This window comes from Cetorhinus maximus, chromosome 3 (assembly GCF_964194155.1).
Source record: "Cetorhinus maximus chromosome 3, sCetMax3.hap1.1, whole genome shotgun sequence".
In the NCBI taxonomy this organism is placed as follows: Eukaryota; Metazoa; Chordata; class Chondrichthyes; order Lamniformes; family Cetorhinidae; genus Cetorhinus; species Cetorhinus maximus.
This window is the reverse complement of record NC_135881.1, coordinates 127,541,013-127,556,513: the sequence shown is the minus strand read 5'-3', so window position 1 is coordinate 127,556,513 and position 15,501 is coordinate 127,541,013. Positions and strand designations below refer to the sequence as shown.

General features: G+C 42.9%; 1 protein-coding gene across 5 annotated transcripts in view; it reads left to right on the top strand.

Moving 5' to 3' along the window:
• The first annotated feature begins 3,377 nt into the window (after positions 1-3,377).
• The window catches only part of LOC144678897 (zinc finger protein 385D-like), a 452,940-nt gene continuing 440,816 nt past the window's right edge, over positions 3,378-15,501 (top strand). For 2 of the 5 annotated variants that reach the window (XM_078538955.1, XM_078538952.1), the window contains exon 1: positions 3,381-3,607. In XM_078538955.1, coding sequence (XP_078395081.1) covers positions 3,586-3,607 — 22 coding nt within the window. In that variant the 5' untranslated portion in view covers positions 3,381-3,585. Of the gene's footprint in view, positions 3,608-15,501 lie in introns of all 5 variants that reach the window. The other 3 variants (XM_078538956.1, XM_078538951.1, XM_078538953.1) reach the window with 3 other exon arrangements.

Sequence of the window (15,501 nt, the reverse complement as noted above, 5' to 3'; positions counted from 1 at the left end):
TGGCAACATGCACTTTTACATGCATGTTGTAGCTTAGAACCATGGATAGCGATGGTAGAGGCTCCAATTTCTTTCCATCACATGGTTGACCAGAAATCTCCTCAGCTCTTGCCACCTACCATTGGTGTATTGGAAGGGTTTACAAGTTGATACTCAACCTTCGTGGCCACATTATGAAGGCACTTTTCTTGGCCATCAAGTCCTAGAGTGTGACATGAACCCAGAGCTTCTGGCTCAGAAGCAGGGACGCTAACTATTGGATCACAAGACCTCCATTATTTCCAAATTACTATTTTGTCAATGTTTGATGATTAGATAAACCAGATTATATATTTAATACATGAAGTTGCAAGTTAACTAAGTATTATATAATATAATATATTGTATAACATATACATTTCTTCAGAAACATGATTTAATTACAAATTTGAACCAGATAAACACAGATAACTTATGGGAGACATAGGGCGGAATTGTCCCAGATTTGCACTAAATGCAGTAGCGGGTGGGAAAAAGGACGTTTTACCTGCCGGCTGCAATGGTGGCTTTTTGCATCGTATCATTCCAATCCAAGTGTACGATACTGCATTAATTGAGCAAACTATTCAAATGTGGTACCTTGTGAAGCATAACATCCTGTCCCTATACAGTACCCATGAGCAGGCAGATGTAACTGAACAGTTTTCAGAAACACAAACAAAGGCTTCTATTTTTCCTAGCTGAGATATATTGCATCCCTACCCAACCCCGCAACCACTACCCCCTCTCCCCCCAGTCCCAATAGTCTAGGGATCTAACCTGAAACCTTTTCACCTCATTACTTAGTACCACACCACAAGATGCAGTTGTGGAGCATCCTCAGTGCTTTTCTTGAGTGTTTACCTGCTCTTGTGGACTTTTGTCAGCTATAAGAAAAGTGCTGGTTGATTACTGTGGAATCAATAGCAACAGTGATTGATCACAACCGTGTAAAAATATCAAGCAGACTTAATCAGGACACTGATTTTTAAAAATTATTTTTGTTCACTGTGAAAACTCTGTCAGCTGCTGCTTGGTTTATATTTTCCTCTGAAATAGGGGCTTGGGCCCTGAGTTTACAATGATTAATAACACACAGGCATGTTTCTCTGAACTTCTTCACTCCACCGTTTCAGTGAAGGTATCATTCCTAATATTTTGAATGGCTCTGCTAGGATAGAAAAGGGAGAAACCTCAACTGAATACTTTAAGAGTTCAAATCCTGGTAACCTGCAGCATTATTTTAGGGCAAAAGCATTTTTTAATTGTCATTTTAAAACAGATTACTTTTTAATTTGTGTTTTAGTGAACAACATAAAATTTAATTATAGAACAGAACTCAATTGCTTACACATATTGTTGGTTTTACTTATTTCTGATTTAATAATTTTGGCTTTACCTGCTGCCAGGATATTTCTTGGCAGACCAAAATTTATGCGCGGGGAATTTACTACATTATTACCTATTAAATTTAGCACATCTGATGAAGGGCCGAGGTTTTGGTACAAGGTGTCCTGAAACAATTAGCCTTCAACTAAACAAATATTGAATTCTTAAGCATGGAAGCTTAATCAAATTATATCATTTAGGATTGCTTCACAACATTCGGTAGCAGATTTTTTCTCCATTTCTTTGCTTTTGCAGAAATGTTCAGCTTAAAGCTATGGGGCTGGATTTTAGGGCTGGGCATGTTACTCGTTCCCCAGGATGAAAAGTCAGTCTCACACCGATAGCCTTGCAGTGGTGACATGCCAGGGGTGGCCTTAGCAAGCAGGGAATGGGACTTCCCCCGCCTCACCCTTCATGGAAGAAAGTCAGGCCCTCGAGAGCTGTCAGCCAATCTGATTGACCGTCAACTCTTGCAGTCCCAGCAGCATCGGAACTCATTAATGGGCATTCCTGGGACGACAAAGAGGTCCCAGGAAGAAGATCATGGTGACCAGACTCGGGTAAGTCCCCGGTATTTTAGGGTGCGGGGAGGATCGAGTATCCTAGGGATGAGGGAGGGGAGGGGCAAGGGGGTAGGGGTGGGTTTTGGAGGCCAGGCTGGGAAGCACAAAGTGGGGCTATGATCTTAGGAGGACTGCCCCTCGATGTGTATAGGATACCCTTCATAGGATGTACTTTCCCTCCCCCTTCCTTCCGGCCTTTTCACTAACTTGGGTGAAAAAATGGCCTTTGCACCCTTGTCCACCTTCCACAGCCCAGCATATTATGACAATGCAGACTGATTGAAGGCCTTAAATGGGCAATAAAGGGCCCCAATATGACTAAGGGTCGACAGGCTACTGGGCACCTTATCCTTGCCCATATTATGGGAATCGGGTCGGGGTGGGCGGTGGGCTATCGACACCCAACATATTTTATGTGCCCCCCCTGGCCGGAGGCACGCCTGACAGATGGCTGTAAAATGCAGCCAATCATCTTGTGTCTTAATTAGCCAAAACTTAATGAGGATAGGGCATTTAAAACTCTGTTCACAATATTTATAAAATGGGTTTGCTTCATAATATATGAATTGAAGTAGGTGATTTCCCACAAGCATGAATTGAAATAGGTCCATTTCTGGATCTATGAATAAAATAAATGTATTTTCACAAATGCTTACTTAATTCTTTTATCTAAACGCAGCATTAAAAAAAATAGTCTACTGTCTGATCTACAGTGATCAAAACTACAAGTGAGGCACTTCCACAACATTACTGTCCAGTTTAAATTTAGATAAATAATTATCCACTCAGTCAAGATGGCAGACAGGCAGACAGCATCTTTTCAGACTCCAGTTACTCTTTAACTGGCCACTAGAAGGTGTATAAGAGCAGCATTAGTTGGCTCACTTTCTGAATTCCAGGCTGCGTGAGAGTCCCCTTACCTCTTGCCCGCTGCTCAGCCTTGTTTCCAGATGTCCAAGTTCTGGAGCTGCCTGCATATAATCGTATGGATAAAACCCACCTCCTGCCACTGCATGGCAAAGAACATTAGTGCGCCAATGAGCCTTGCTAGTGCAGTACTTTGATCAATAATGGACAAAAAGCTGCAGTTCTGAACTGTGACTGTGTGGTTCATGATTTCAGAACAGAGCTCAGTTTGTCTGCTTAAACGAACACAGGAGTTTTATTGATCCCTGTGAAATTTTCCAACGTTTGTATTAGGTGAACAGAAAATGAAGAGGAAGATACTCTTTTTTTCTAGTTCATACAAAAAAAGCCTTGCATGGAAGAAAATAATGCCTTTTATTTCTAATCTGATCAGGAAGGAAACTTCAAGCTTCATAGGACAGGCTAATCTGTGAGAAGGAACCTGTGAGGCGCTCTCAGCACTGATGTCACAGGCACAGCAAGAACATCATGAGGAGGAGTCAGATTTCACAAAGTACTGTAAGAGCAGCACTCTATGCTAACAGAGTAGACACTAATCACACAAGGATTCTGCATGGGATGTAAGCAGTATGCTGGGTCTGAAGTGTCAAAAGGATGATGCAGATTTAAACTCTGGTGTCTCATGTGGCAGGTTGTGTTTGAGATAGTGGAAGATAGAAAAAATTGTGGGATTTGAAAAGTATGATTAATGAAGGCCATCATGTATATTGGTAAGTGTTAGCTTGTCTTTTGGATTTAAATACATTGTGATTTGTTATGCAGAATCAAAGTATGTATTAACGAACCATGCAATTATTCGGTGAAAACAGACAAGACTGAGGGACTATGCTCCTATATGTCTTATCAGAATATGGTGCCTGCATGTTAGAGGAAACAATGTACGCTCAAGATTACACTGTTTATGTAAAATGCAGCATGTAATAATAATGAATATATTTTAGTACTATACTAGAAGCAGCCTATATGGAATTGGGATTCCCAATAATTTCCAAAGGGGAGTGAGTGGGAAGAGAATAAGTGGTGAACAGACTTGCCAGACCGAATGTTAATGAATACTTCAGAATATTTATAGCTTTAGATTCAGCGCCTGAGAAACATTTACTGCATGGTTCCTTATGGCAGGATTGAGCTTTTTTTTCTTTGCAGTATTGCATATACCATTAACCATCTGAGATCTGATAGTGTTCTGCACAATGCCTGGAGTCTTTTCATCTTTTTCAGAAAGTTGCAATGATAAAAAATGCCATTGTGTTTTCTCACATCGATATTTTATATTTTTTTATTTATTTGACTGAAAATAATATACAAAATATCTTGATTGCTGAAAATTACTTCACCACTTCAGGGCTACAGCAATGCATAAATATATGAAGAGTCTATAGGCATCTTTGCACCTTTGAAAAAATATTAATTTGCACATTTCTGACCTTTTAACTATTTTAGTTGAAATATTAGCATTTAGAGTCAGAAAGACATAATTTACTGAAGTTGAATTAAGCTTTGATTCCTTTACAGATCATTTATATTCCTGGCGGTTTTTCCTTTTGCAAATTTTAAATGCAAAAACAAAACATCTTTTGGGGACACATTTAAATGAACAATGCACATAAAAACACTTGAAAAATCTTTTTCATTGCTCATTACTGCGCACGTGAATCACATTGAATCATATTCATGTGTTACTTGCGCATTGATAAAACTGATTCACTGCTTCTCACTCTTCTGCCTCTCCAATTGAAAAGTATGTTTTCCGAACTTTTTTAATGAAGATAACACCGCTTTAAGAATTTGGAATTTAATAAAATAAACACAATGGAGATAATTTGAACTTTGAAAAATATGGAATTGGCCACTCTACTTTATCACATCAGATTTTCCACTCTTTTGAAGTCAATAGAAATCAAGTCAATAATGGGCATCCAATTTGATATTGCCCATTTTACACAATTATCCATAGTTAAAATGACGCCTTATGAATGCTCTATCGTAAAATTAGTTTGCATCTTGAATGCCCTTCATGACTAATTAGAACATTCAAAGTCACTGGGTATATGACAGGGATAATCTTTTGTCTCAGATCAAGAGTCAGACTCCAAATTTTGAGTTTAATGAAGGCTTTTTAAAAATGTTTAAAGTCATGGGTTTTAGTTAGAAAATGGCATTATTTACAGCTGTTATATTCCCCTAATTAAATTGCAAATATTTTGTGCACTCTTTATGGACTCTCACAGTCAACGAGCTGACTGCCAGACTTAGATGAAAAAGAAAAATCAATTTTCTGCAAGTAACATATGTGATTTCATAATGTTATAGCGTCCATACCTGCTTGCCTTTTTGATCTTGCCTTTTCATTCATCACGTCCTCAGTGATGACATAGATAAACATTTAAAACAAAACAAAAACCTTTTGCTTCTTTTGATAAGTAAGTAAAAGGGATAAGATCCAGATCCACTGAGCCCAGGATCACTGTAAGTGATTTAAGATCCATGTGGCCAGAATTGGAGTGTTATAATTTTAAAAGCTGGACAATATTTTCAAAGGTGAGAGGGAGGTCTACAAAGGCAGAAGTAACATAAATCAATAAAAATGAAATGGATGCATGTCTCTGTTCTTTCACAATGTATTTGTAATTGTCATTCTTCAATAAGCACAACTGTGGGAGGAACGACAGTTACATTTACCTAATCTGCAACCAGTAGCATCAATATCTATTTCTAACAACAGTTGTTGGCTGCATTCTGTTTTAATGTTTGAATCCAAGGAAATTTCATTGAAAAAAGCAAAAACTATCAGCACAAGATAATGACACTGTGGACTGCAAGTCCTGTGCCTGCTGAGAAAATGTACAAACAATGGTGAACAGCAAAAGACCCTTTGATCTACCCAACCTGTCCCACACAATTGTGATACATTATGCATCACAATATATACATTCTTCACAGCACCGAAAAATCATGTGATCTCTTGTAAGAGGCAAAAAGGACAGATAAAAGCCCAGACGAACTTGTGAAAAAAATCTGGGAAATCAGGCTTGGATTTTTACGGTGAGTAACTCACCTCCTGATTCCTCAAAGACCATCCACCATCTACAAGATACAAGTCAGGGCTGTGATGGGCACTCGCCTGGATGAGTGCAGCTCCAGCATCATTCAGGAAGCTAGACACCATCCAGAACAAAGCAGCCCACTTGATTGTCACCCAATCAACCACCTTAAACATTCGCTCCCTCATCGCTGGCACTAAATGGCAGCAGTGTGTTCCAACTGCAAGAAGTACTGCAGCAACTTGTCAAGACTTCTTCGACTGCAGTTCCCAAATCCGCAACCTCTACCACCTAGAAGGACAAGGACAGCAGATACATGAGAACACCACAACCTGCAAGTTCCTCTCCAAGCCACACACCATCCTTACTTGAAGTCATACCACTGTTCCTTCACTGTCGCTGAGTCAAAACGTGGAACTTCCTCCCTAACAGCACTGGGGGTATATCTACAATACACGGACTGCAGCGGTTCAAGAAGGCAGCTCATCACCACCTCCTCAAAGGCAATTAGGGATGAATAACAAATGTTGGCCTAGCCAGTGCTATTCATATGCCATGAAAAGAAGAATGAAATTCCTCCCCATGGTGATCAAAACTTGTCCAGGGATTGCACTAGTCCTGAATTCCTTGCAGTAAGAGACAATCTCTACCTCTGTCAGAAATAGGTCCAGTTCTCACTTGAAGAAATTCAGTGAATCATTGACCACAGGTGGGATTTTGTTGGGTCGACAGGCTCTCGCCAACTGGTTGGAGAACCAGTGGGGAGCCCATGGCAATTCCGTGGCGGAGGCCTGACAGAATCAAATGCCCTTCAGGCATGAAGTGGCCACCATCAAGCCTTCCCTGTGATTGAGGTTCCCAGTGATGGGAGCCCCACCTGCTGAAAGCAGCCAGCCAATTAGAGGCTGGCAGCTTGTCATTGCCACCAGCATCAGTGGGAGTGGTGGCTGCTGGCAGCACTAGAGCCACCAGAGGCCTAGGGTCATCGTAGGACCCCAGGTCAAATGTGAGTGAGGGTGGGATGGGGATTGTGCAGTGGGGGTCATGGGAGAGGGGGGAGCCGGGGTTCGGAGGCAAAGGGTAGGGGGTGGCTTTCAGTGCCCTCCCCCCTTTCCGATGCTGGGTCCCATTATCAGGCACAGAGTGCCTGATAATGAGGGAACCACCCCTGTGAGGCTGTTGACAAACCTGACAGGAAAGTTGTGTGACCCCCCCATTTAATCCCTGAACCACCGTTAAATTGTTGTGGCCTTCGGGATAATGGCTCATTAATGAGCCCAATTGACATCGCGCCACTGGCAGCCAGAAACCCCATGTCGGCCCATTCCACCCTCCAGTGTAGCTGGGGAACTGACGTGGGACCTCTCTCACAATTCAATGGGCCCAGTCACCATGGTTCCTGCCACAAAGGGTTGCATTAAATCCAGCCCCACCACACAAGCCTGCGGCTTGTTTCAGATATCCACCATTCTCTGGGGAAAGAACCACTGCCTGGCTACTAACCCAGACCTGTCCTTATACAATTAAAACCCTGAATCTCTGTAAACCATTTCGTTGGAACAAACTGATAACTCTATCCCAATCAATTCCCTTCATCATCTTCTAATCTTTGACAGGGTCAGCTCTAGGCCTATACATCTCTGATATTTAGAGTCCTAGCTTTTTTAGCCTAACATTATGACTAATTACCAGTTTACTTAGTCGAGTGGTCCCTCCTCTGCACTCATATCAAATCCTCAATATCATTAACCATGTAAGGAAACCAAAACTGGACACAGTAGTCCTAGTGAGGCCTGACCAAGGTCTTATAATCAATTGACCTCTATGTGTGCCCCAACACCATATTTGCCATTGCTATTGTTTCATGGCATTGCTCATGAACCTTTTAAGATCTGTGCATTAGAAAGCCCATCTCTTTTTCTCTCTCTACCTTCTTTAATGCTTTGATCCAAGTAGTTCAAGGGCGTATGTATGTGGATCATCTGCCTTCTCACAAGCACAACATTGCACTTTTTCTAATTTGAACATAATCTGCCAGTCATGAGCCCAATTCCTAACACATCAAGATCTGCCAAGGGACATCAAGCATTATCTACAATCCTAATTTTCTGACAGGCTTTAATATCACTTGCACATTTGCACATAATGTCCCCTGATAGCTGCAGGTAGATCATTAATAAAAATAGTAAAGAGCAATGGTCCCAAAATCTAGTCCTGTGTGACACCACTAGTGGTGTCTCCAAACAAACACAAATCTATCTATAACTACTTCCTGTCTATACCCTTTCAGCCAATCCAGCTCAACATATTACCATTAATATTCAAGGCTAGTCAAAATCACAACACAGGGCACTGTTAACCAAACAATGGTAGCCTATATTCTGAGAATTTTAAAAAATTCATTCATGGGATGTGCGCATCACTGGCTAGGCCAACATTTCTTACCCATCCCTTATTGCCCTTGAGAAGGTGGTGGTGAGCTGTCTCCTTGAACCGCTGCAGTCTATGTGGTGTAGGTACACCCATAGTGCTTGTAGGAAGGGAGTTCCAGGATTTTGATCGAGCGACAGTGAAGGAACTGTGATATATATTTCCAAGTCAGGATGGTGAGTGGCTTGGAGGGGAACTTCCAGGTGGTGGTGCTCCCATGTATTTGCTGCCCTTGTCCTTCTAGGTGGTAGAGGTTGTGGGTTTAGAAGGTGCTTTCTAAGGAGCCTTGGTGAGTTCCTGCAGTGCATCTTGTAGATGGTACACACTGCTGCCACTGTTCGTCGATGGTGTTGGGAGTGAGTGTTTGTAGATGTGGTGCCAATCAAGCGGGCTGCTTTGTCCTGGATGGTGTCAAGCTTCTTGAGTGCTGTTGGAGCTGCACTCATCCAGGCAAGTGGAGAATATTCCATCACACTCCTCACTGTGCTGGTAGATGATGAGCAGGATTTCAGGAGTCAGGAGGTGAGTTACTCTCCGCAGGATTCCTAGCCTCTGACCTACTCTTGTAACCACAGTATTTTTGTGGCTAGTCCAGTTCAGTTTCTGGTCAATGGTAACCCTCAGGATGTTGATAGTGGGGGATTCAGCAATGGTAATGCTATTGAATGTCAAGGTGCGATGGTTAGCTTTACCCTTGTTGGAGATGGTCATTGGCTGGCATTTGTGTGGTGTGAATGTTACTTGCCACTTGTCAGCCCAAGCCTGGATATTGTCCAGGACTTGCTGCATTTGGACATAGACTGCTTCAGATTCTGAGGAGTCGCGAATGGTGCTGAACATTGTGCAGTCATCAGCAAACATCCCCACTTCTGACTTTATGATGGAAGGAAAGTCATTGATGAAGCAGCCGAAGATGGATGGGCCTAGGACACTAACCTGGGGAATTCCTGCAGTGATGTCTTGGATCTGAGACGATTGACCTCCAACACCCACACTCATCTTCATCTGTACTAGGTATATTTTCAGCCAGCAGAGAGTTTTCCCCCTGATTCTCATTGACTCCAGTTTTGTTAGGGCTCCTTGATGCCATACTTGGTCAAATGCTGACTTCATGTCAAGGGCAGTCACTCTCATCTCACCTCTGGAGTTCAGCTCTTTTGTCCATGTTTGAACCAAGGCTGTAATGAGGTCAGAAGCTGAGTGACCCTGGCAGAACCCAAACTGAGCATCAGTGAGCAGGTTATTGCTAAGCAAGTGCTGCTTGATAGCAGTGTTGATGACCCCTTTCATCACTTTACTGATGATTAAGAGTAGACTGATGGGGCAGTAATTGGCTGGGTTGGATTTGTCCTGCTTTCCCTGTACAGGACATACCTGGGCAATTTTCCACATTGATGGGTAGATGCCAGTGTTGTAGCTGTACTGGAACAGCTTGGCTTGGGGCACAGCAAGTTCTGGAGCACAAGCCTGCAGTACTATTGCTGGAATGTTGCCAGGGCTCATAGCCTGTGCAGTATCCAGTGCCTTCAGCCGTTTCTTGGTATCACATGGAGTGAATCAAATTGGCTGAAGACTGGCATCTGTGATGCTGGGGACCTATGGAGGAGGCTGAGATGGATCATCCACTCGGCACTTCTGGCTGAAGATTGTTGCAAATGCTTCAGCCTTATCTTTTGCACTGATGTGCTGGGCTCCCCCATCATTGAGGATGGGGATATTTATGGAGACTCCTCCTCCAGTGAGTTGTTTAATTCTCCATCACCATTCACAACTGGATGTGGCAGGACTACAGAGCTTAGATCTGATTTGTTGGTTGTGGAATCACTTAGCTCTGAATATCACTTGCTGCTTATGCTGTTTGGCAAGCAGGTAGCCCTGTGTTGTAGCATCACCAGGTTGACATCTCATTTTTAGGTATGCTTGGTGTAGCTCCTGGCATGCCCTCTTGCACTCTTCATTGAACCGGGGCTGAGCCCCTGCTTTGTGGTAATGGTAGAATAGGGGATATGCTGGGCCATGAGGTTACAGATTGTGTTCGGGTACAATTCTGCTGCTGCTGGTGGTCCACAGTGCTTCATGGATGCCCAGTCTTGAGTTGCTGGCCCTGTTTGAAATCTATCCCATTTAGCACAGTGGTTGTGCCACACAACACGACGGAGGGCATCCTCAATGTGAACACGGGACTTCGTCTCCACAATGACTGTGTGGAGGTCATTCCTACCGATACTGTCATGGATAGATGCATCTGTGGCAGGCAGGTTGGTGAGGATGAGGTCAAGTATGTTTTTCCCCCTAGTGGTTCCTTCGCCACCTGTCGTAGACCCAGTCTAGCAGCTATGGCCTTTAGGACTCGGCCAGCTCTGTCTGAGGTGGTGCTACCGAGCCACTCTTGGTGATGGACATTGAAGTCCCCCAACCAGAGTACATTCTGCATCCTTGCCACTGTCAGTGCTTCTTTCAAGTGATGTTCAATATGGAGGAGCACTGATTCATCAGCTGAGGGGTGGGGGCAGTACATGGTAATCAGTAGAAGGTTTCCTTGCCCATGTTTGACCTGATGACATTAGACTTCATGGGGGCTGGAGTCAATTTTAAGGACTCCAAGGGCAACTCCCACCTGACTATCTACCACTGTGCCGCCACCTCTGCTGGGTCTGTCCTGCTGGTGGGACAGGGCATAGCTAGGGATGGTGATGGTGGTGTCTGGGACATTATCTGTAAGATATGATTCCGTGAGGATGACTAAGTCAGGCTATTGTTTGATTAATCTGTGAGACAGCTCTCCCAATTTTGGCACAAGCCCCTAGATGTTAGTAAGGAGGACTTTGCAGGGTCACCATGGCTGGGTTTGCCATTGTCGTTTCTGGTGCCGAGGTCGATGCCAGGGAGTCTGTCCAGTTTCATTCTTTTTTAGTCTTTTAATACAGCTGTGTGACTTGCTAGGCCATTTCATTAGTGAACTAGATGGGTTTTCGACAATCGTTTCACATTCATTATTAGACTTTTAATTCCAGATTTTTATTGAATTCAAATTCCACCATCTGCCGTGGCGGGATTCAAACCCGGGTCCCCAGAGAATTACCCTGGGCCTCTGGATTACTAGTCCAGTGACAATACCACTGCCTCACCGCCTACCCCCCTGCAAGCTTCTCTTGGAGGAGAACTTCCAGGTGGTGGTGTTCGCATGTGTCCACTGCCCTTGTCCTTCTACATGGTAGTCATTGTGAATTTGGAAGGTATTGTCTAAGGAGACTTGGTGAATTCCTGCAGTGCATCTTGTAGACATTAAACACTATGCGTCGGTGGTGGAGGAAGAGAATGTTTGTGGATGGGTTGCCAATCAAGCGGGCTGCTTTGTCCTGGATGGTGTCCAGCTTCTTGAATGTTGTGGGAGCTGCACTCATCCAGGCAAGTGGAGAGTATTCCATCACACTCCTGACTTATGCCTTGTAGATGGTGGACAGGCTTTGGGGAATCAGGAAGTGAGTTACATGCCACAGGATTCCTAACCTCTAAACTGCTCCTTCAGTAAAATATGCTACCACTGTATCCTTTAGTGAAATATGCTTTCAATGTAAATATTATTTTCTGTAGTTTGTCTGAGCATTGGCAGTTTGTGAATGCATTGATTTCACATTTTTGGACTATATTTTATCATTTTCAGTAATCCACCTCCTCAACTGGGGAAGTCACTTGCTAAATTTAGCAATCATAAAGATGCTGTTGCTACTGGAAACTGCCCAGACTCTGTCAGAGCTTGAATCTTTGAAGGGACAATTTCCCTCTATTGGAGAGTTTTCGTGCAGATTTTAGTTGCTGGATTTGCCTGCTTACAACACACTCTATAAACACTACCATTTGAGCTGTTGGGGAAAGTTTGAACTGCAGCAGAAACTATTAACTGCTGTGAGATGAACTTTTACAATGCACTTTTAATTGTGATTTTTTTTATACTATAATGAAAAATAGGATTTTGTAAATACAACGCACAGTTAGAGACACAATGAATGTCAATTGTGTCATGAGGCTTTTTATACAATACCCTTACCATAGAGGCTTCACCATAGCAACAACTCTACTCTTAGACATCCAACAAAAATTTGTTTTTTCAGCTGAAATATTGTAACCTTGTTAATAGTGTTATAAGGTATATGACAACAGTGCTGTATAAACCATCTGTCATCTTATTAATGAAAATAAAAAGTAGTAACTAGAAGCATGCAAATGAGATTTGCAATTCAGCATCCACCAGAACCTACAGAGTCTGATTGGAATAGTGTTGAACAGATGGTAGATTTTTTTTATGAAAGACTGGGATATATCTGAAAGTTATGCTATGCAAAATTTTAGTCGATGTGAACTGCAGCTTTGAAAGATTAAAAGGAAGGAAACACACATAGTCCATAGGCAGTAGGTCAAAGAGCACAGAAGTTTCACTATATGTGAGGTATAAACTTTCCAATAACTTACATTTATACAGTGCATTTAACATAGTCAAACATCCCAGGGCATGTCACTAGAGCAATATGCGTAAGAGCATCTTTGAACTTTTAGACACCAAGCCACAGAAGGACTTATTAGGGCAGATGACCAAAAGCGTGATTAAAGAGCTTTTAAGGAGCATCTTAAAAGAGGAGAGAGAAGTAGTGGGACAGAGAGGTTTAGGAAGGGAATTCTGGAGCTTAGGGTCAAGGCTTTGTACCTGAGTTTCAGTGTATTACATCCATATGCTAGGCTGAGCTGGAGCAATAGAAATTCTGGCAGACGATCAAGATCTAAAGTTTCTTGGTGGGGCCTAACACAGTGCACTATCCGTGTTTGTTAACAAGACTTCCCATATACTTTGGCTCATTTCATAGAAGAAACAAAAACTGATGAACCTGACCTCATGCTGTCTGCAGTTTGTTTTTGAATGGTGCAGTATTTCATGCTATGTTGCATTTCTTTTCATACGTAGCCCCATTAGGTAAAAGGCAAACAATGTGCTGTTGACAAATTGTATGAGGCTAGTGCCATTGATTTTGCCCTTGCACTGTAACTGCTCCAAATCTGATTACTTTCTTTTAGTTCCACACTGGGTTGGCTCCATGGCTAATCATCACTTTCTCACCTGTGTGCTGTGGAGTTCAGCTGCCGTGAGGTTTTTTTGTGTGTGTGCATGTGTGTCTGCGCTAGTATTTATCAGTGAAAATCAATACAGCCCTCCCCTTCCAAAGAGCAGCCATTTGTCAGCAGCATTTCATTTACCAGACATCAGGCTATTAAATACTAAGCACAGTAGCTCATTGTTTCCTTGTTATTACTATTAAGTTCTGCTGCTAGAGGTAATGCCCTTTTCAGTATGTTACTTCAACCAATGTTCTAGAGAACAGTAAAGGAATTCATACAGGTGAACCCTTGTCCATTGTCAGGTACACATTTGTGGTACTTTAAGTCCAGCTTCTAAGTATTATTAAGATTATATGAGGTTTGAACCTAGATGCAGTGAAAGGGAATATTTGTTGGATTTACTGAAAGTTTGATCAGAATGCTCTGTTTATGTAGCTGTACAATTTATTTTTGCATGGAGTGTGGGTGTCACTGGCTAGGTCAGCACTTATTGCCCATACCTAATTGCCCTCGAGAAGGTGGTGGTGAGCTGGCTTCTTGACCTGCTGCAGTCCATGTGCTGTTAGGGAAGGAGTTCCAGGATTTTGACCCAGCGACAGTGAAGAAACAGTGATATAGTTCCAAGTCAGGATGGTGTGTGGCTTAGAGGGGAACTTGCAGGTGGTGGTGTTCCCATGCATCTGCTGCCCATGTCCTTCTAGGTGGTAGAGGTCATTGATTTGGAAAGTGCTGTCGAATGAGCCTTGGTGAGTTGATGCAGTGCATCTTGTAGATGATGCACACTACTGCTACTGTGTATTGGTGTTGGAGGGAGTGAACGTTTAAGGTGGTGGAAGGGGTGCCAATCAAGTGGAGCTGCTTTGTCCTGAATGGAGTCCAGCTTCTTGAGTGTTGTTGGAGCTACATTCATCCAGGCAAGTGGAGAGTATTCCATCACATTCCTAACTTGTATCTTGTAGATGGTGGACAAGCTTTGGCGAGTCAGGAGATGAGTTACTTGCTGCAAAATACTCAGCCTCTGACCTGCTCTTGTAGCCACAGTGTTTATGCGGTTGGTTCAGTTCAGTTTCTGGTCAATGGTAACCCCCAAGAAGTTGATAGAGAGGATACAGTGATGGTAATGCCATTGAATGTTATGAGGAGGTGGTCGGATTCTCTCTTGTTGGAGATCGCATTGCCTGGCACTTGTGTGCTGTGCATGTTACTTACCACTTATCAGCCCAAGTCCAGATCTTGCTACATTTAGACACAGACTGCATTAGGAGTTGCAAATGGTGCTGGACTTATGCAATGTAAAGGAAATATCATTTTCCCCCTAATAGCATTGTGGGACACTGAAGCAGGCTTATGGGGACTGTATGTGTGAGTGTGTGAGTGAGTGTGTGTGTGGCTGTGTGTGTGGCTGTGTGTATGGTTTAATTAAGCTGCAGACAGTCAGACTGCAAGTATTAAATCACCCAAAGGGGTTAGGTGTAAAACAAGCATTTGAAATGGAGATGGGTAAGTTAGGATGAAATCTCAGCAGATACAGTGTGAATGGAATTTGCATTTTTAGATAAGTTGATTTGTTTGATTAGCAAAGGAGCTTGATAAGATGTTTACAACTGACAAGATAAATAAGGCAAAGTTATGAAGTTTATTTTTCCCAAAAACGCTGGCCATAACGACAACATGAAAGATTTTATATTCTGGGAAAGTAACTGCCAAAGAAAGGTTGAAACAATGGGGTTTACGGATCAAAAGGGAGGCAACATATTTAAAGAAAGATGGAAAGCTGTGGGCTGAATCTTCGCCCCGTCGGGAGGGTTGTGGGGGGCGGGTGGGAGCGAGCGCGGACATAATTGGCGCCCCAATCGGGTCTGTGCTGCCATTTTACGTGAAAGGGCCAATTAAGAGCCGCCCAGCATGACGCTCACCCAGAAGCGCAAAGTGCTCCTTGTACGGGTGGAGGGGGGGGGGTGGATTCCCTGAGTCGGGGCCTGCACTCTTTCGCACACATACATGAAAGAGCACAGAAATCA